Raw genomic sequence first — 20,375 nt, forward strand, 5'->3', positions numbered from 1 at the left:
CAGGTGGATTACCTAAGGTCAGGAGTTCGAGACCAGCCTGGCCAAATGGCGAAACCCCATCCTACTAAAAATATAAAAATGAGCCAGGCGTGGAAGTGAGTGCCTGTAATCACAGCTACTCAGGAGACTGCACCACTGCACTCCAGCCTGGGTGACACAGTGAGAATCCATCTTAAAAAAAAAAACAAAAAAAAAAAAACCTGTTATTTTCTTTTTTTATTTCCTAACACTCAGAAGTCATCAACATATCAAGAACTAATTTTCACATTTGCATATAATGATTTTTAAAAAATGATGTGGCAGAGACTGCTATTCATTCTCCTAATATCCATTCTCTTTCCACCAAGAGAACACCAAATTTCAGCAGAACATGGCAGTCTGAAATAGATAATTTCCCAGCCTCCCTTGCAGCTAGATGTGACATGACCAGGTTCTGGCCAATAGGATGTAAGTAGAAGTTTCCTATGGCAGCTTCCAAAAATCATCTTTAGATCACTAGCACTTGCCTTTTGCTCCCTTTTTCTTTGTCTTTCCTCCAGTAGAATACAGATGTGAGAGTTCGAGATGTGGCCACCCAACCTGGCCTAGGAAAATGAGGGCCAGTATCTTGGGTATGGCAGAATGGTGAACTTTCCTAGATTCCCAAAAGCATCGAGAAAAAGAAGACTCCCAGCAGTCCTGGAATTTTTATCTCTGGGATTTCATGGGAAGAAAGAAACTTTTACCTTTTGCCGTTAGTATTTTGGGTTTTTCCAAAGTACCACCTTTCTTATAAAGGAAGAAGGCAGACTCATAAATGGCAGGTTTTCAAAGACATATACCGTGGAGCCACAACTCTCTGAAGAGAACAGTAGAATACTATCTCTTTATAAGTAACTATTCTCTCTAAGGACAAATGCAGCTGCTCCATATTAGGAGTCAGAGAACGCAGGTTCAAGTTATACAACTCTGACATTAAACAGCAAACCAGTTAACTTCTTTATGTCTATGTGGCTTTATTCATTAAATTGGGATAGCACTACCTACATAATAAAATTCTCTTGAGATTTAAAATATAATATATACAAAAGTATCCCATAGTATAAGTCACTATACACATAGTAGTTGATAAGAATAATTATAACTCTGGATAAAAGCTCTATCGCATTTACACTGTAACCCCAGTAACAAGTGCTCTAAATATTTGTTAGATAAATGTTTTTAAGTCCTTGCAAAATGAGTGAATTATTCTGCTTTGGACTCAAATATTAAGTCCAAAGGCCATTAATATTATTTAAAGCATTACTTGAGTCTCTAAGAGATTCTTTTTTTTTTTTTTTTTATTGAGATGGTCTCACTCTGTTGCCCAGGCTGGATTGGAGTTCAGTGGCACAATCTCGGCTCACTGCAACCTCCACCTCCCTGGCTCAAGCAATTCTCATGCCTGGGATTACAGGTGTGTACCACCATGCCTGGCTAACTTTTTGTATTTTTTGTAGAGACAGAGTTTCACCATGTTGGCCAGGCTGGCCTCAAACTCCTGACCTCAAGCAACCTACCCGTCTCAGCCTCCCAAAGTGCTGGGATTACAAGCATGAGCCACCACGCCCGGCCTATAAGAGATATAATTCTTAATTTTGATGTCAGTCAAAAGATACAGGGTGTGAGGAGAGAAACCATAGCTAATCCATTTATCAGGTTCAAAAATGGACTCTTATTTGCTACAGAAAATAGTTTAAACTAGAAGAAAAGTTGTGGTACAGAAATAAAATTTTTATGACACTTTCCCCCTGAAATTACAAAGTTACACATAAAAATATTTTAAAATAGTTAAACCACTAACCCTAATACATCAAATGAAGGATTTCCTCACACTGGACTGTGGCTAAAGTATTTTATTAAATTAAGTATGTAATTTGCAAATGGCTTCATAAGAAATTTTAAAAGCAAATTTATAAAACATTTTCAATTTAAAAAGTACAGAGTTAACAGCAAAATTACATTTTCTTTACAGTACAAATAAAAACATTTTTCTGATATACCATCTGAAAATTTTATAATATATTCTCCAACTGATAGCTGCAATATTGTATTTTAATGAGAAGCCTCACAGTTAATCCAATCGTTTATTAATAATAAGTTCATCATTGGACCATAAAAGTCAATTGCTCAACTTTAAGGAAAATAATGAACTTTGTCATCATATAATATGAAGTTATAAACGGCTCTTCAGGATGTAGATGTGTTCTAGCCTTGTTTCTCTATTAAATTCTGTAAAGAAGCATTGAGTAATACTGTAAACTTGAATTACATTTTAAAAATAAGCACCATGAACATACATTCTACACAAACTACCTTTTAAATGACACTTTTTGGCCACATAAACATTTAAATCTGTTTTCTTTGCATGGAAATAAAAATGAGCAATATTTAACTACTTCACAGAAAAATTACCAAACTTCACCTCATTGCACAATGCAAAAGCACTTAGAAAAAGCACTTTGAAAAAACAGCACATGTGGTTTTTGTCTTTTTTATACATTTAGTCATTTTCTTAAATTGAGAGCAGTTAAAACATTGTCAGAGCAATTTCCTGAGTTTCAAAATTCAAAAGTTTCCAATGTCTAGCTCAGAAATAACCAATCTCGCTGTTATACATGTCCACTTTCTAAGCATACAAAACACTTGAATTCAAAAAGAAAAGACCTAAATAAAGGATGGAAAACATCCAGAAGAGCAGCACAGCTTTTCTTCTCAAAATATACTACTCAAGATGCTTTAAAGTCAAAATTTCTACTATATAATATGTCCTATATTTAAAGGCCATAAAATTGCAAACAGTATGGAAATACTAACCAACTGAAGAAACTGCAACTTATAAATAATGTAGAGAAATATGAAGAGCCAATAAATGTAAAAAAAAAAAAAAAAAACACTTCCATTTTGCTCATTGTAGTAAAGAGACTGACAGACTGAAAATACTGTTAAGTGTCTAATGTCGCCCTGGTCCAACTGGACACCGTCTGGGGTTTCCACATTAGTTCTCTTTTTCCATCTGGGAGATAAGGGTAAGAGACTACTGAATGAATTTAATTATTACTGAAACCTTCCAAACTACAGAAGTGCTGTACTTTTAAAATATTAAGTTTACAAAGAATCATTCTAATGAGTCATGTATTGGCACAAATATACAGGTTGAGTGAGTATCCCCTACTTAAAATAAGGACCAGAAGTGTTTTGGATTGCTAGGGTTTGGGGGGAGATTTTAGAACATGTGCATTATATTGACTTGTTGAGCATCGCCAACCTACAAATGTAAAATCCAAAATGCTCCATGAGTATTTCCTTTGAGCATCATATCTGTGCTCGGAAAGTTTCAGATTTTGAAGCATTTCAGATTTTGAATTTTCTCATTAGGGATACTCAACCTACACCAATACATGAAAACTTTTATAATCTCCAAACTATCTTTGACATACAGGATTTAGAAACGGGTAATAGAGAAATCTTTTATAATCCCCAAACTATATTTACCTCGGGCAAACAGGATTTAGAAATGGGGAAAAAAAGAAAGGAGGGATTATAAACTTTTCTTTCAAAATTATGTGTTTCTTAAACTATGCTAGATAGTGGCGTGGGAGGCAATTTGGAATTAAGCAGCTTCATAAAAATACACGATACTCAAACTTTGCCTGTATATTTATCAACAATGATTAAGATATATGATTTATCAAAATAAGGCATAATATTAACATTGATATAGTAAACACGTAAACAATATAGCTTTTTTCATTTGAGTTCTGCCCACAAATACCACACCTCTACTTCTTTTGACTGCTCCTTCATTAATCATAATTATAATATTGAAATAAGTCTAGCTGAAGTGTCCAAAAGTGATGATTTTTAAAACTAGGTAAGGAAATATAAAAACACATAGTTAGTATGCAGCTGCACACATTCCAGTAACTCCACATTTTAACATTGTTTTTCATACTTTTAAATCATACTAATTTACACATAGGAATATCTTATTTCATTAACAATTATAGTTTTATAGTAAGTTGTTTAAAGGAATTGCTTTATTTTTAATGTATAGAACTGTTCTAGAGACTACAAAAGTGTGCTAAACTGTTGGCACTCTTTAAACAAATTATTACAAACATAAGTGTGAATAATACTGCAATACCAGTCACCATTTCTAAATAATAAACATGTATTTTTATTTTTATGGAACTAAAATTCAATGATAAGCCTCTTTATTTTAAAAGCATGCAATCATGATATATAAAAAAATGTTTTGGGGTTTTATTTTCATTGAAATGTTTGCTCTTTTGGAAAACCATTCTGTACTTCAGGATTCTTTTGGTACCAGCTCAATCCTATAATTCCTGATCCAAATTTCCTTTTTTAAAGCTTAACAAAAAGCAACAAAACTGTTCGTTAAAATTATATATGTTGAAAATATTCTCCATCTCCAAAGACAAATTTAAGCCATTGTCTCATATTGGAAAATTACACTTTACCATATTATAACCTTCATTATACAGATTTAACTTGTATACTAACAGAATTTATTAGCTAACCAAATGACAGAAGTTAATGAAAGCTTCCTTTGAGAAAGTTGGCTCTTTTTCAAAACAAAAGTGAAAATATTTTAAATTGTAAGGATTCCTCTTATGATTATAACCAAAATATTTTTTTTTTCTTTTTCTTTTTTTTTGGAGATGGAGTCTTGCTCTGTCACCCAGGCTGAGTGCAGTGGTGTGATCTTGATCTTGGGTCACTGCAACCTCCGCCTCCCAGGTTCAAGCAATTCTCCTGCCTCAGCCTCCCAAATAGCTGGGATTACAGGCACATGCCACCACACCCAGCTAATTTTTGTATTTTTAATAGAGACTGGGTTTCACCATGTTGGCCAGGCCGGTCTCGAACTCCTGACCTCAGGTGATACACCTACCTCAGCCTTCCAAAGTGCTGGGATTACAGACGTGGGCCACCGCACCAGGCCAATTATAACCAAAATATTTTCTACATTTGTTTAATAGAATTTTAAGCTACTGCAGTTTTAAAATTACATGCCTCAAAAATAAAATATAAGTATTTAGTACTGTCTGAAATATCACTTATACAGACAGTTCTAGAAGCATTTTGATAAGGCAGCAACATCTGGAAGATATTTAAGCATTTCTTTTTCTCTGAAAACTTTTCTGTCTATAGAAAGTATGAAATTACAATATAATCTCAGACCCAACTTTCTTCCTATAAAATGCACACAGAAGAACAGAACAAAAGGTAAAAGATGAAGGTCATATACAAAGCAGAAAAAAGGGCAAAAGCATGTCTTCCTTCCTGTAGGATATGGCGAAATAAAAGCATTTTATGTGTTTAGTTTTCAAAATAAAAAATATTCAAGTGTTTTTGTTAGATCTCCTTTTTTTCTTTACTACCCACTACTATGTCTTTTTCTTCTTTTAATATTGCCCTTTGAGGGACATGAATCATGTCTCAAAGCACTTTAAATATCTCTCACAGAAGACTTTTAGGACATTCTAAATGTCACACAACAGTTAATACGAAGGTAACCTTTTCTGAGAAACAATCAGAGCATTTTAAACTTTAAAACTGTAGCTGATAATTTTCTTAGATATTTTGTAATCAATAAAATTTCTCTGTAATATTTTTAACAGGTAACATTTGCATTTGATTCAGTAAAAAAGCAAATCAAACTTGCTTGGATTTTGCAAAAACATAATTTTTTTCTTTCATAACAATATTATTTATAATAAAACACATCTTTAGGGTAGACTTGACTGAATTACTGCAAATAAAAGTAATTTTAACCTACAAACCTTCATACTTCTAATTCAAGGACGTCTATTTTACTTTAGCATGACTTTCAAGCACCCTGGTTTAATTTCAGAGAACCTGCAGAAATGAGAAAAGAGTTATTTAAAAAATGAAAATTTCAAATTAGCTAAGGAATATACCTTGTAATCAATTCCAAGTACCTATGCTTAATATAATATTTACTACCAAAGTATTAACCCTTATTAAGTCAATATCCAAGACCAACATCTAGGTTTATGTTCCTTTTATCTACGGTCAAAACAAATACAATCTTAAAGCTGGGAGTTGCTCCTGACTTAGTAGTTAGTATAACTTAAGATTTGTCAAAACCTATGAGGCCTGAATTTTACCTTCATGAAAAAGAGTATGCTGTAGGAAGAATAAAGTTCTTGGTGCATCATGAAAGCACCAAGAAGAAATCTCTGATATATCAGGTAATTCTGATTAATCTGGCCATGCAATGCTTTCAGCTCTATCCATAAAGAATTTAAAGGAAGACTAGGCTCTAAAATAGATAATTAATCTCAACATGATAAGGAGTAGTAGTCTAATCTCAACATGAAAAGAAGTAGTAGTCTAACTACTCCTTTTAAAAAAATAACTCTGATATGTCACCTGTTTTATGCTCATAACTTATGCTACCATTTTCAATAATGTAGCCAAACAACATCTTATTACATGGCATAAAATAAATATGCTACACTGAAATTGGTGGGTAGGAGCTAATGATACACATCTGCAGGAAATCTATCCATCAACAGATTTTTCATCTTTGACTTTCTTGTCATTTTCTGTTATTAATTATCACTTAATGAAAAAGAACATTTCATGTTTGTCAACACAAGTCATTAATGGCATTTAACTTATGAAAACAAGTACATTCATATTAAATGGAACATTTCTGCTAAAGTTTAAACGTACCTAAATTATAACTATATTTCAATAGAAGCCACCCAATTCCATCCAAAATCCACAAATACTTATTTCCTTTCAAAAGAAGAATAGCAAATCTTAAAGTATGATACATATTACCTAATTATTTTGCATATTATCAAATAAACATATTTACTTTCTTTTAGAACTTTAAATTTATGAAAGTTTTATCAGATGATTATCAGCAACAAACACATTTTTCCTTATTTCTGGTTTACCAGACAACATAAATCCAGCAGGGAAAGTTATATCATAATTTAAGCATGAATCTGTGGCTGAAATCAGATGATCAAATTTAGTTAACTATTTTAACAGACTGTTCTGAGTACGTTATTAGTGTTTATTTACCTAGCTATATGAGGGCTACTGCTATTATCAATAACAGAAATCTATACTCACAGAAATCTCTGATATAGCTCTATATGGGCAGTTGCCATTATCAATAACAGAAATCTACACTCACCTGAAGCTATGGCTTATGAGGTACTTAATGACAGCTGGTTTGATGCGAGCAACTCCTCCCTGGCTGTGGTTTCCTCTCCCCGTAATCACAGACAAATAAGGCTTCCCACCATTCTGCTTAAATTCTGTTACAACAGAAATTAGGGGAGTTAAAATCATTTATCTTACATTCTCAGTAGAAAACGTAAACCTTAGCTACTCAAGTACACGAAATTGTTTTCAAGAGGATTGTGGGGTTTGCCATCTCAAAACAGTAATAGTAAGATAGATTTGCTATCTCAAAAAGCCCCCAAATTAATGTGTTTTAAAACACATAGCCTCATTGTAATCTATCTATCAAAAGATTTAAGTGGCACTTCTTCCTTTATGGGGGAAGAGATTTCTGTGCACTACCAGAAGTTCTCCCTGAAATAATGATAATGGCAATAATAACATTAATGATACCTAATAATTACTACACAAAAGGAGTCAAGTACTGCTTTAAGTGGCTTATATTTATTAACTAAGAATCCTTACAACCCTGTTAATTAAATATTCTAAAGCCATCAAGCTTTGTTCTGAATCATAGCTCTGCCACTAAATGATTGTGTGTCCATGGACAAGTTACTTAAGTTTCTTTTGTACCTATTTTCTCATCAGGAAAAAGGGATAATGATGGCAACTAGTTTACAGATTATTTTCCAGTAATAGCTATTAGCAAATCCACTAATCACAGCTGGACTGCAGTCTTACTGTGAAAGATAATCAATTGTTAACAAACTTTTCCTAATAGATAGTTCTTAAAATATCAAAGGAGTCACAGCCTCCTAAAATACTGGAGTTCCATTTTGGAAATGACCTTGTGAAAATCAAGGATATAAATCCTGAAAACTAATAAAAGCTGTAGCAGAATAACAACAACAACAACAAAAACTATTAATGAGATGAATTAATAAACTGAAAATACATACACACAATATAAACATTCCATGGTCTGCTTATTAAATTGTCCTAATAACGCCAATAGAATACAAACAAATGGTTCATATGGTTTTTCAAGTATCAAATCTCCAAGATGATATCAGCCTGGAATTTTAAAAGAATATGTTGCTCTTGCATTTCTAATTCCTTGTCTGTTTATGAACTCCATCTCTAATCCATATCCATTACTTCAAGCAATATGTTGTTCAAAATTCAACTGAGTGCTAGTTTCACAAAGGTATTCACAGTGCACAAAATTCTAGGTATATAGTATAAAACCTTTTTACGAGCTTTTTGCAAAGTTTTTGCACTATATACCTATAGTTCTGGACACTGTTCTTTACTAATGTTATATTACATATAAAAGTTTACTTTGGCCAGGCACAGTAGCTCACGCCAGTAATCTCAGCACTTCGGGAGACTAAGGAAGGTGGACCACTTGAGCTCAGGAGTTCAAGACCAGCCTGGGCAACATGGCAAAACCCCATCTCTACTAAAAATACAAAAATTAGCAGGGCATGGTGGCATGCACCTGTAGTCCCAGCTACTTGGGAAGCTGAGTTAGAAGGATGGGTTGCACCTGGGAGGTGGAGGTTGCAGTGAACCAAGGTCACAACCAACTGCACTCCAGCCCGGGCAACAGAGCCAGACTCCCATCTCAAAAAGAAAAACTTTACTTACAGAAAAAGCCCAACTAAATCTCTAACCATAACTCATGCTCTTCACTATGGCTCCCCTTATCATTTAGGTCAATCATTTCTACCATTATCACCTGCTAATAGTTCACTTATTGCCATGAAAATATTCTCTAGTTGACTCACATGCCTCAAGTAAGAGTTCAAAGGATGTTTGTTGCATGAATTAATGTATATGTTTAGTTTCCCAAATACAGGCTGTTCTTGCTGTTTAACACCTTTGAAAGAACTGTTTAACTCATCTTTCAGCACACTCTAGATTTATTTCAACTGCAAATATTTCAGTACATACCTCATAAAAGATAACGACTCCTTTAAAAACTAACTATAATGGCACCATTATATCTTATAAAATTAATAAAAGTCCCTTAATATCATTAATTTTCAAAAATTTCCCCCAATTATCTCAAAAATATGTTTTTACAGTGATTTGTTGGCATCAAGATTTGAAATAAGTCTATACATTCTATTTGATATATTTCTTAAGTAACAAGGTTTCCCCTCCCCTGGTGTTTTTCTTTACAATTTATTGAAAAGAATTGGATCATTTATCCTAGACTTCCTTCTTTTTTGTTTTGTTTTGTTTTGTTTTTTTCTGAGGCAGAGTCTCACTCTGTTGCCCAGGATGAAGTGCAGTGGGACGATCTCAGTTCACTGCAGCCTCTAACTCCTGGGTTCAAACAATTCTTCTGCCTCAGTTTCCCGAGTGGCTGAGATTACAGACCTGAGACATCAGGCCCAGCTAATATTTTTGGATTACTAGTGGAGACAGGGTTTCACCATGTTGGCCAAGCTGGTCTCAAACTCCTGACCTCAAGTGATCTGACTGCCTCAGCCTTCCAAAGTGCTGGAATTACAGGCATGCGCCATCACACCCAGCCTGTCCTAGATTTTCACAATCTGGATTTTGCTGAGTGTATCCCCATGGTGTTGTTTAACACGTTCCTCTGTCCCCTGTAAATCCCTATAAAACAGTAGTCAGTTCTAAAGGTTTGATCTGCTCCTAGTTTGATTTGGGGGCAAAAATGATTCATAGGTAGCAGCGCATATTTCAACCAGAAGGGACATAAGGTCCAGATGTCTCTCTTTTTAAAAAAATTCATCTCCGATTTTAACATTCCTTAATCTTACGACAAAAAGTAATGCAGGTCAGAGTCACAAATCTTCCACTGGATTCATTTCTATTCAACAATACTGCCACCTGGTGGTGACTGACAGTAACTACAGGTTACCACGGGTGGAAGCATGCACTAGAGATGGGCCTTGGCCTCCAGAAAGGATCTGCATCTTGGCTCTGACCAAGTGTTACCTTGGGCAAATTACTTAATTCTTACAATTTTTTAAATTGAGATAAAATTAACATAAAACTAACCATTTTAAAATATGCAATTAAGTGGTTTTTAGCATATTCATCATGTTGTGCAACCACCACCACTAAATCCAGAACATTCCATCATTTCACAAAGAAATTCTGTGCCTCGTAGCAGTCACTGCCCATATTCTCACCATTCCAGTCCCAGCAACCACTAATCTAATTTTTGTCTCTCTAGATTTACATACTCAGAACATCTGGTAAAAATGAAATCATACAACATACGGCTTTTTATCTGCCTTCATCTTTCACAAAGAATAATGTTTACAAGGTCCATCCATGCTGTAGCATTTATCAGTACTTCATTTCTCCACATGGCTAAATTAAATTTCATTGTATGGATTTACCACATTTTGTTTCTCTATTCAACAGTTAATGAACTTTAAGGTTAGTACCACTTTTTGGCTGTTGCAGACATTCATATTCAAGTTTCTGTAAAGACATATTGTGTTTTTAATTCTCTTGGGTACACACTTAGGGGCAGAATTACTGGGTCATATGGTTAATTATATGTTTAACCTTTCAAAGAACTAGTGAAATTTTCCACAGTGGCTACACTAGCAATATATGAGGGCTCCAATTTATCCACATCCTTAGCAATACTGACTACTTTCCATTTCATTTTTTAATTTTTCTTTTTTTTTTTTTTTTTTTTTTTTAGAGAGAGTCTCGCTCTGTCATCCAGGCTGGAGTGAAACAACCTAATTGTCCATCAATGGATAAATTGATTCAAAAAATGTAATACAGACACAATGGAATATTATTCAACAATAAAAAGGGGACCAGGCACAGTGGCTCAGGCCAGGCGTTGTGGCTCACATCTGTAATCTCAGCACTTTGGAAGGCCAAGGCGGGAGGATCACTTGAGCCCAGGAGTTCGAGACCAGTCTAGGCAACACATTGAGATCTCCTATTTCTTTTAAATATAAAATTAATAAAAATTTAATTTAAAAAATTTTTAAAAGGGAAAAATCCTGCCATTTGCAACAATACAGATGTGGCTGGAGGGCATTATACTAAGTGAAATAAGCCAGACACAGAAAGACAAATCTGTATGATCTCACTTACATGTGGAACCTAAAAAAGCCAAACACATAGAAACAAAATAGAATGGTAGTTGCCAGGGGCCAGAATAGACAGAAGGAAATGAAATGCTGGTCAAAGGGTACAAGCTTTCAGTTCTAAAAAGAATACATCCTGCTGAGTTAATGTGTGGCATGGCAATTATATTTAATAGCACTATATCATATACTTGAAATTTGCTATGAGAGTAAGTCATAAGTGTTCTCATCCCACACGAACAAAATGGTAACAATAATAGGTGATGTATGTGCTAAAGCACTTCATTGTGGTAATCACTTCACAATGTGTGCATTTATCAAATCATCACTTTGCATACTTTCAATATAAACAATCTTATTTGTCAAAAAAAAATGAGAGTAATACCTACCATTATTTAGTCATTTATTCAAAAACTTTTTGAGTGTTGAAGAAAAAACATGATCATCACTGGCTCAATTCTTGGCCAAAAAGACAGACATTTAATAACCACTTATACAATAAGCTTTTTATAAACATTGTGAGAGGTAGGAATACTGTCAGAAGTTATTAACAGGGAGCCTAACTAGTACGGGGGTTGAGACTGACAGTGTGGTTAAATATACAGAAAAGGAGGAAAAAACACAGGATGAGACTGGAGAGGTAAGCAAGAGACATTACGTAGGGATTTTAGAATTTATTCTAAATACAACTTGTATTTTCTTATTTTACTTATTAATTAATTTGTTTAGAGAAAGAGTCTCACTCTGTTGCCCAGGCTGGAGGGCAGGGGCACGATCTCGGCTCACTGCAACCTCTGCCTACAGAGTAATTCTCCCTGCCGCAGCCTCCCAAGTGGCTGGGATTACAGGTGCATGCTACTATGCCTGGGTAATTTTTGTATTTTTAGTAGAGATGGAGTTTCACCATGTTGGCCAGGCTGGTCTCGAACTCCAGACCTCAGGTGATCCACCTGCCTCGGCCTCCCAAGTGCTGGGATTACAGGTGTGAGCCACCATGCCCGGCCACAACTTGTATTTTCTTATCACAATGCTAATTACTTATGTAACTATTTGGTCACTGTTATCTACCCTGCTAGAAGGTATACCCCCCTAGACAATAAACTCCAATAAAGACAAGGACTGTGTGTCTTTTTCACTACCTTATCCTTGATGCCTAGAATACAGAAGATAACCAAATATTCATTGAGCAAAACACGATTAATTCAACCTCTATAGAGAGAATATTCTCTCATGACACTTCTATATATTTGAAGAGTTTTCTTCTCTCTGGACTAAATAATAATGCATTTAACCGGTTCTTAAAGTTCCTCTTTTCTAATATTTACTGTTTTCTAGATTTTCTCCAAGATTTCTAAAATTCAATTTAAAAACCACTGGGGTCAGGCTGAGCGTGGTGGCTCACACTTGTAATCCCAGCACTTTGGGAGGCTACGGCGGGTGGATCACGAGGTCAGGAGATTGACACCATCCTGGCTAACGTGGTGAAACCCCGACTCTACTAAAAATACAAAAAAAATTAGCTGGGCGTGGTGGTGGGCACCTGTAGTCCCAGCTACTCGGGAGGCTAAGGCAGGAGAATGGTGTGAACCCGGGAGGCAGAGCTTGCAGTGAGCCGAGATCACACTACTGCACTCAAGCCTGGGCGACAGAGCGAGACTCCGTCTCAAAAAAAAAAAAAAAATACTGGGGTCAGGCCAGGTGCAGTAGCTTACTTTGCGAAGCCAAGGAAGGTGGATCACTTGAGGCCAGGAGTTCAAGAACCAGCCTGGCCAACATGGCAAAACCCTGTCACCAGTAAAAATACAAAAATTAACTGGATGTGGTGGCACCTGCCTGTAATCCCAGCTACTTGGGAGGCTGAGGCACGAGAATGGCTTGAACCCGGGAGACAGAGGTTGCAGTGAGCCAAGATGGTACCACCGCACTCCAGCCTGGGCAACAAAGTGAGATTATGTCTCAAAAAAAGAAACCAAAAAAAAAAAACTACTGAGGCAGGAGAATCCTATTACCTTATTTACATCTTCTGTATTTTATCAAACATCTACTGAAAAAGTGAAATCCAAGAAATATCTATTAAGTTTAATAAATGTCTATTGGACAAAGATACGTAATATTCCTGAAAGGTCTCATTTGTAAGTCACAGAGAGGATTCACAGATTACACCATGTCCTCCCTCTAATAAATACAACACAGGAATACAAATGAAGAAAATATTAATCATACCAGTGAGAATCCTTGAAGAATAACACAAACATTTACAAATGTTGCACAGATATTCTCAGCCTGCATATTCAGACTCTCCTGAATTTGCAAGTTATACCAATATAAGCAAAGACATATATTCTACTGAAAACTTGTGATTTCCACAGTCCTACCTTCAGTCTTCTTCTCTAAAACTCTCATCAAATGTTCTAGAGCTTCATCCACATGCAGTCCATGGAGGTCTAAAACATTCTGTGGCAGCAGCGAGGCGTTGACTTTCTCAAAGATCTCTATGGCAGCAAGGTGATTGGCTTCTTTCATCTTCTGCTCATGAAGAGTACCCTAAATCATAAACATATCACCAAGGGACACTTTTGATATTTGCTACTTGGGTGATGAGGAAGTTAATAGTGCCCCAAATAAAAGGCAGGGGGAAAAAAAGGGAATAATAAATCTAAAATCTTAAATAATGCAATGAGTTTAATATATAAGAATGCACCAAAATTTAGGTAAATTTCAGTGAATTAATAATGTAGTCCTTAAACTACTGAGTCATTCTTTCTAACATTTTCTGAACCAAAAGTCGTAAAAGTGGGAAACTTAACACGATCCCCCATGTGACGGTTAATTTTAGGTATCAATTTGACTGGACTGAGGGATACCTAGATGGCTGGTGAAGCACTGTTTCTGGGTGTGTCTGTGAGGATGTTTCCAGAAAAGACTGACTTGAGTGTCAGTGGACAGAAAGAAGACCTCCCCTCCACGCGGGCAGGCACCAACCATGTGGGCAGCTGGGGGCTGGCTAGGACAAACAGGCAGATGTTCTCCTCCTGCCTTTGGAATTCAGACTCCACATTCTTCAGCTTTTAGACTGTGGGACCTGCACCAGCTGCCTCTCGGCGGCTCTTGAGCCTTCAGCCCTGGACTGGGGGCTGCAGTCAGTATCCCTGGTTCTGAGGCTTTGAACTTCAACTGTGCTACACTCCTGGCTTTAAGCCAGGCTATCGAATTCTTTGGTTCTCTAGCTTACAGCTGGCCTATTATGAGACTTCTCTATCTCTGTGACTGTGAAAGCCAATTCCCCCTAATAAATTCTCTTTCATATATCCTACTGGTCTGTCTCTCTAGAGAACTCAATACACCATCTAAGAAGGAACCACTGGTTTATTATTTGTGTATCCTTTGATAATGCTAGGTCTCATCTTGGTGTTCACTTTCAACATCTTGTAGTTACTTACCCCAGAAGCTATCCCCCAAGGACTACTGTTAGGGTTCACAGGCCTATAGCAGTCTGATACTCTCCTCTGCTCAATTACAAAGAAGTAACCCATATGGAAACGCAAACATAAAAAGTTAAGCAGATTGCTGGCTGGAAGTGGTACCTTGCACTTGTAATCCTAGCACTTTGGGAGGCTGAGATGGGAGGATTGCTTGAGCTCAGGAGTTCGCGACCAGGCTGGACAACATGGTAAGACCCCATACAAAAATTAGCTGGGCATGGTGGCGCATGCCTGTAGTCCCAGCTATTTGGGAGGCTGACATGGGAGGACCACCTGAGCCCAGGAGGGCAAGGCTACAGTGAGCCAAGATTGCATCACTATACTCCAAGCCTGGGCAACAAAGCAAGACCTTACAAAAAAGAAAGAAAGAAAAGAAAGAAAAGAAAGAAAGGAAAGGAAAGGGGAGGGGAGGGGAGGGGAGGGGAGGGGAGGGGAGGAGAGGAGAGGAGAGGAGAGGAGAGGAGAGGAGAGGAGAGGAAAGGAAAAGAGAAAAGAAAAGAAAAGCAGGTTCCTTATAATACCATGTTAAAATGAGCCCAAGTAGAAATTTTACTTCCCTAAAAAATTTAATGTTATTTTTCTACTATGAAAGTGATATATTACTAAAAAATTCAAACATCATAGAAGGCACAAAACCCCTTTAATCTCATTGAGATGGCCAATATTAATATTCTGCTGCCAGAAATAGGGACTGTCAGAACAAACCGTAATTCACATAAGCAGTAAATGCAAAACAACCACAGAAACTGAGCATTTCAAATGCTCAAAACAGCAGATGAAATTCTCAGAACCATACATTTCTTAGGATACCTTATTTATGTCACATATATAACTACTACATTCCCCAGAATAACTTAATCTAGTCACAATATGGGTGTTATCTGCTTCAAGATTATTTAGTTATTATAACTAACAAACAAAAAATATATAATCATTTTTCCACTTTACCTGCTGGGCATAAAAGGTGGCGACATTTTTCTTCCCTATGCGATATGCTTCTTTGGCCTTGCGGTAGCACTCCATCCTCTTCTGCTGGTGAAGGAAGGCCTCTGCTCTGTAGTCATCATAGTCTGGGTACTCGAAGTCCTGGAAAGACAGTTCACCTGGTGTTTCTTCAGTCTCTTTTAATTTCTTTGGCTATAAGATATTAAACAATAAGTAACACACACAGAAAGTTAAAAAAAAAAAACTCATGCTTTACACCTTCACAAAACACATGTGAAAACTGGGCTCTCGTGTATTTTCATCTCTCTCCTCAGGAAACAGATTCTCCCCGGTGTCTACCTTATAAGTTAGGCATTTATCAACTATCATTAACTTTTTTATGCCATTAAGGTTACCCTTTCTTTAACCACTCTTAGGAGATGTTGAAGAGTTCTCTAAAATTATCAAAATACAATTAGGGATATTAAACTCTGAGTTGGAAGAGGCGAGTCCGGTCTCAAAATGGAGGTAAAGCCACCACCCGGTTGCCCCCAGCCCAACTCCAGCCGTCGCCACCACCGCCAGGGAGAGGCAGATCATGATCCAAAGGAACCAGAGCAGTAGAAAAAATTGTTCACTGGTGGTCTGAGTTTTGAAACTAAAGATGATAATTTAAGAGAATAAGTACAAAAATCATTCCCAGAATAACTTAAAGTTTACATTCTGGCCAACGTTTACATAACTCACAAAAACTCTCTTTCTGATTACATTTCCAATCATCTCCCACTTTGAGCAAGCACACCTTCTTATCACCCCCTATTATCATAATGACTCACAGTGCCTTGCATATTATCAGGAGGGAGAAGTAACTTCACTGCCAATTTGGCCCATAAGGTCTCATAATCACCTTGTGTACACTCTCTGCATTTTATAATATACTGCATCTATCTATCCATGACAGCATATTTTCCAGTTGGGTAGAGGTATCGGTGGTAGCACTAACAGATCAAATGAAAATCAAAATTACCTAAGTCCTAAATACCAACTGACTGACAATGAAACATTCAAAGAAAAAAGGGAGCATATAATTTATCCCTGAGGGGTTTTATTAATAAGAATTGCAGGATGATACGGTTCTGTAAAATAAAATAAAATTAAAAAATAAGGCTGGGCGTGGTGGCTCATGCCTGTAATCCCAGCACTTTGGGAGGCCAAGGTGGATCACTTGAGCCCAGAAGTTCAAGACCAGCTTAGGCAACTAAAACCCCATCTCTACAAAAAACACAAAAATTAGCAAAGTGTGGTGGTTCGTGCCTGTAGTCCCAGCTACTCAGGAGGGGGAGATGGGAGGATCGCTTGAGATGTGATCCCGCCACTGCACTCCAGCCTGAGTGACACAGTAAGACTCTTGTCTCAAAGAAAAAAAAAAGAAAAAAAATTCTGTTAAAAAAAAAAAGCCTAACGCTAGGCCAGGCGTGGGGGCTCACGCATGTAGTCCCACCACTTTGGGAAGCCAAGGCAGGTGGATCATGAGGTCAGGAGTTCAAGACCAGCCTGGCCAAGATGGTGAAACCCTGTCTCTACTAAAAATACAAAAAATTAGCTGGGTGCGGTGGCAGGCACCTGTAATCCCAGCTACTCAGGAGGCTGAGGCAGGAGAATCGCTTGAACTCAGAGGGCAGAGGTTGCAGTGAGCTCAGATCGCACCACTGCACTCCAGCCTGGGCGACAGAGAGCCTAATGCTGATACAAAATTAATACAGAAAACGCAACTGCATGTCTATGTACTTGTAATAAGCAATCCAAAAATAAAATTAATGCATAATTCCAGGTCAGGTGCGGTGGCTCAAGCCTGTAATCCTAGCACTTTGGGAGGCTGAGGTGGGCGGATTGCTTGAGCCCAGGAGTTGAACCCAGTCTGGGCAACATAGCGAGACCCTCGTCTCTTTTTAATTTAAAAGTAATATCAAAAAATAAAGTAAATTTTTTAAAAGGGCATAATTCCAGACCAGAAAGAAAACAAACAAAAGAAATAATTCCATTTACATTTATCATAGCATGAAAAAGAATAAAATACTGTATTTAGAAATACATTTAACAAAGGATGTGCAAAATTTATACTCTGAAAACTATAGCACATTGTTGAAGGAAATTAAAGAAGACCTAAATAAACTGAAAGATACTCCATTTCATGAGTTGAAATACTTAATACTGTTAATTGGCAATACTCCTCAAATTGGTCTACATATTCAACACAAACCCCATCAAAATTCTAGCTGGCTTCTGTGCAGAAATTCACAAACTAATCCTAAAATTCACATGGAAATCCAAGGGCACCAGAATAGCCAAAATCTCTTTAAAAAAAAAAAAAGAACATAGTTGGAAGACTCACACTTCCCAATTTCAAAACTTACTAGAAAGCCACAGTAATCAAGAAGCCACAGTAATCAAGACAAGTGGTACTGGCAATAAGATAGATATACAGATCAGTGGAATAGAATTAGGAGTACAACAATAAATCCTTGCAATTACGGTGAATTCATTTTCAACAAGAGTGCCAAGAAAATCCAATGGGAAAATAATAGTCTTTGCAACAAATGGTACAAAACAACTGGATATCCACATGCGAAAGAATCAACTTGAACTTCTATCTCACAACATATATAAAAATTAACTCAAAATGGATTAAAGATCTAAATGAAAGGCCTGAAACTGTGACTCCTAGAGAAAATACAGGAGGAAAGTTCATGAGATTGGATTTGGCAATGAAGCACAGGCAACACAGCAAAAGTAGACAAACTAGATTACATCAAATTTAAAAGACTTCAGTGTCACAACGGAAACAACAGAGTGAAAAAGCAACCTACGGACAGGACAGAATATCTGCAAATCACATGTCTGATTGGGGACTTGTATCTAGAATATATAAAAGAACACTTACAACTCAACAATAAAGACAAATAACCCAATTTAAAAATAGGCAAAGGATATGAACAGACATTCCTCCAAAGGTGTACAAATGACCAATAGCACATAAAAAGATGCTCAACATCAACAGTCATCAAGGAAATGCAAATCAAAACCACAATAAGATACCACTTCTGTATTAACCATGGCATGTTTGCAGCCTTCAAGACACTGAAGAGGCTGCTCCCTCTGCCCCCTCATCTCCATCCACTCTCACAACCTCCTCAGGTTTAGCTAATTCCTAGAGATAACAAACACCTGTCTGGGAGCATGCCTTTCATTTGCAAACCAACCAATCCGGAATCTATGCCTCTAACTTCCTCCTTTAATGGGGTTCTCCCACTCCAGGGCACTATCCACCCGCCCCGAGTACCAGACAACCAGGGGAAGTCCCTATGCCCCAGAGCCTACTGAAATTATTTAAACTAGCGAATCCTAAACCTGCTTACCCTACCTTACCGATTCCTTCCCACAGAAACCAAAATACAGGCTTTTGCCCACAGCTCCCCCTACTCCTTCTGCCTCCTGACCAATCCTGTTGGCTCCCTATGTGGCCTTGGGTAGCAAGTCATACCTCCTTTTTCCAGAACTCTGTGAGTATGATAAACTTCCTTTCCGACACTTCCATGTCTCCATGTCTTACCACATCTGATTAAAACAAATTCTGGGTATTCTTAAAACAACTTCCCACTCACTACAATGGTTATAATAAAAAAGACAGGTGTTAAATAATAATACGTGTCAGTGAGGATGTGGAGAAATTGTAACCCTCATACAACTCTAGTGGAAATATAAAATGGAGGAGCCACTTAGGGAAAAAATTTGGCACTTTCCCAAAAGGCTAAATATTTCTGCCCACGTTTATATTCAAGACCCATCATATTACTGCTATTCAATTAAACCTCATACTCTACTGTGTCAGAGTATACAGAAGTTGCAGAAATTCAAGTGCCTGTTTTTCATGCACACAAAGAAAAAAATCAGCTATAAATACATTATTTTGAGTGCACAGATATTATAAGCCAAATACACAACTGGTGGTTAAATTTTCAGTCTAGTCAAAATGGTGAGAAATAATCATTAAATTATTATACTCAATGAACCAATTACATTTTTATATGCAATTATCTACCCTTATAGAAAAAAAAATAGTAACTCCATACCTTTTTCTCTTTAGACTTCTGGCCAGTATGAGATGTGACATTCTCATTTTGGTGAACAAACTCTTGGGCTACAACTGTTTTTACAGGGTCCCCTTCAAGAACACAGTTAAGAAATTGCACTGTGTGTTCTAATGAATAGCTGTAGAAACATAATGTCAATAAATGAAAATAAGTTATGTGGAGACATTAACACAAGCAATCTTCAAACATCTTACAAGAATATGAAAAACTGGCTTACTTTTAAGTTTTCAACCTTGAAATTAAATGCTCATGGTATATCTCAAAAAAAAAATCAAGAATAATCAGAAGGAAACTATCAAGTAGTAGGTTCTCAAAAGCTAATTTTCAAAAAACGAATGCCAAAAGATCACGCCTGTAATCCCAGCACTTTGGGAGGCCAAGGCGGGTGGATCACTTGAGGTTAGGAGTTCGAGACTAGCCTGGCCAACATGGCGAAACACCGTCTCTACAAAAAATACAAAAATTAGCCGGGTGTGGTGACATGTACCTGTAATCTTGGGAGGCTGAGA

General features: G+C 36.8%; 1 protein-coding gene across 9 annotated transcripts in view; it reads right to left on the reverse strand.

Annotated features, from left to right (window-relative positions):
* Nucleotides 1–20,375, reverse strand: part of N4BP2 (NEDD4 binding protein 2) — a 104,332-nt gene that overhangs the window by 7,772 nt on the left and 76,185 nt on the right. For 3 of the 9 annotated variants that reach the window (XM_023224591.2, XM_023224597.2, XM_023224592.3), the window contains 6 exons: nucleotides 19,846–19,984; nucleotides 15,740–15,928; nucleotides 13,685–13,853; nucleotides 7,223–7,346; nucleotides 5,829–5,904; nucleotides 1,860–3,888 (listed from right to left, as the gene is read on the reverse strand). In XM_023224591.2, the coding sequence (XP_023080359.2) occupies nucleotides 5,859–5,904; nucleotides 7,223–7,346; nucleotides 13,685–13,853; nucleotides 15,740–15,928; nucleotides 19,846–19,984 (667 nt within the window). In that variant the 3' untranslated portion in view covers nucleotides 1,860–3,888; nucleotides 5,829–5,858. Of the gene's footprint in view, nucleotides 1–1,859; nucleotides 5,905–7,222; nucleotides 7,347–13,684; nucleotides 13,854–15,739; nucleotides 15,929–19,845; nucleotides 19,985–20,375 lie in introns of those variants that run through there. The other 6 variants (XM_023224588.3, XM_023224596.3, XM_023224590.3 and 3 more) reach the window with 4 other exon arrangements.

This window comes from Piliocolobus tephrosceles, chromosome 3 (assembly GCF_002776525.5).
Source record: "Piliocolobus tephrosceles isolate RC106 chromosome 3, ASM277652v3, whole genome shotgun sequence".
NCBI lineage: Eukaryota > Metazoa > Chordata > Mammalia > Primates > Cercopithecidae > Piliocolobus > Piliocolobus tephrosceles.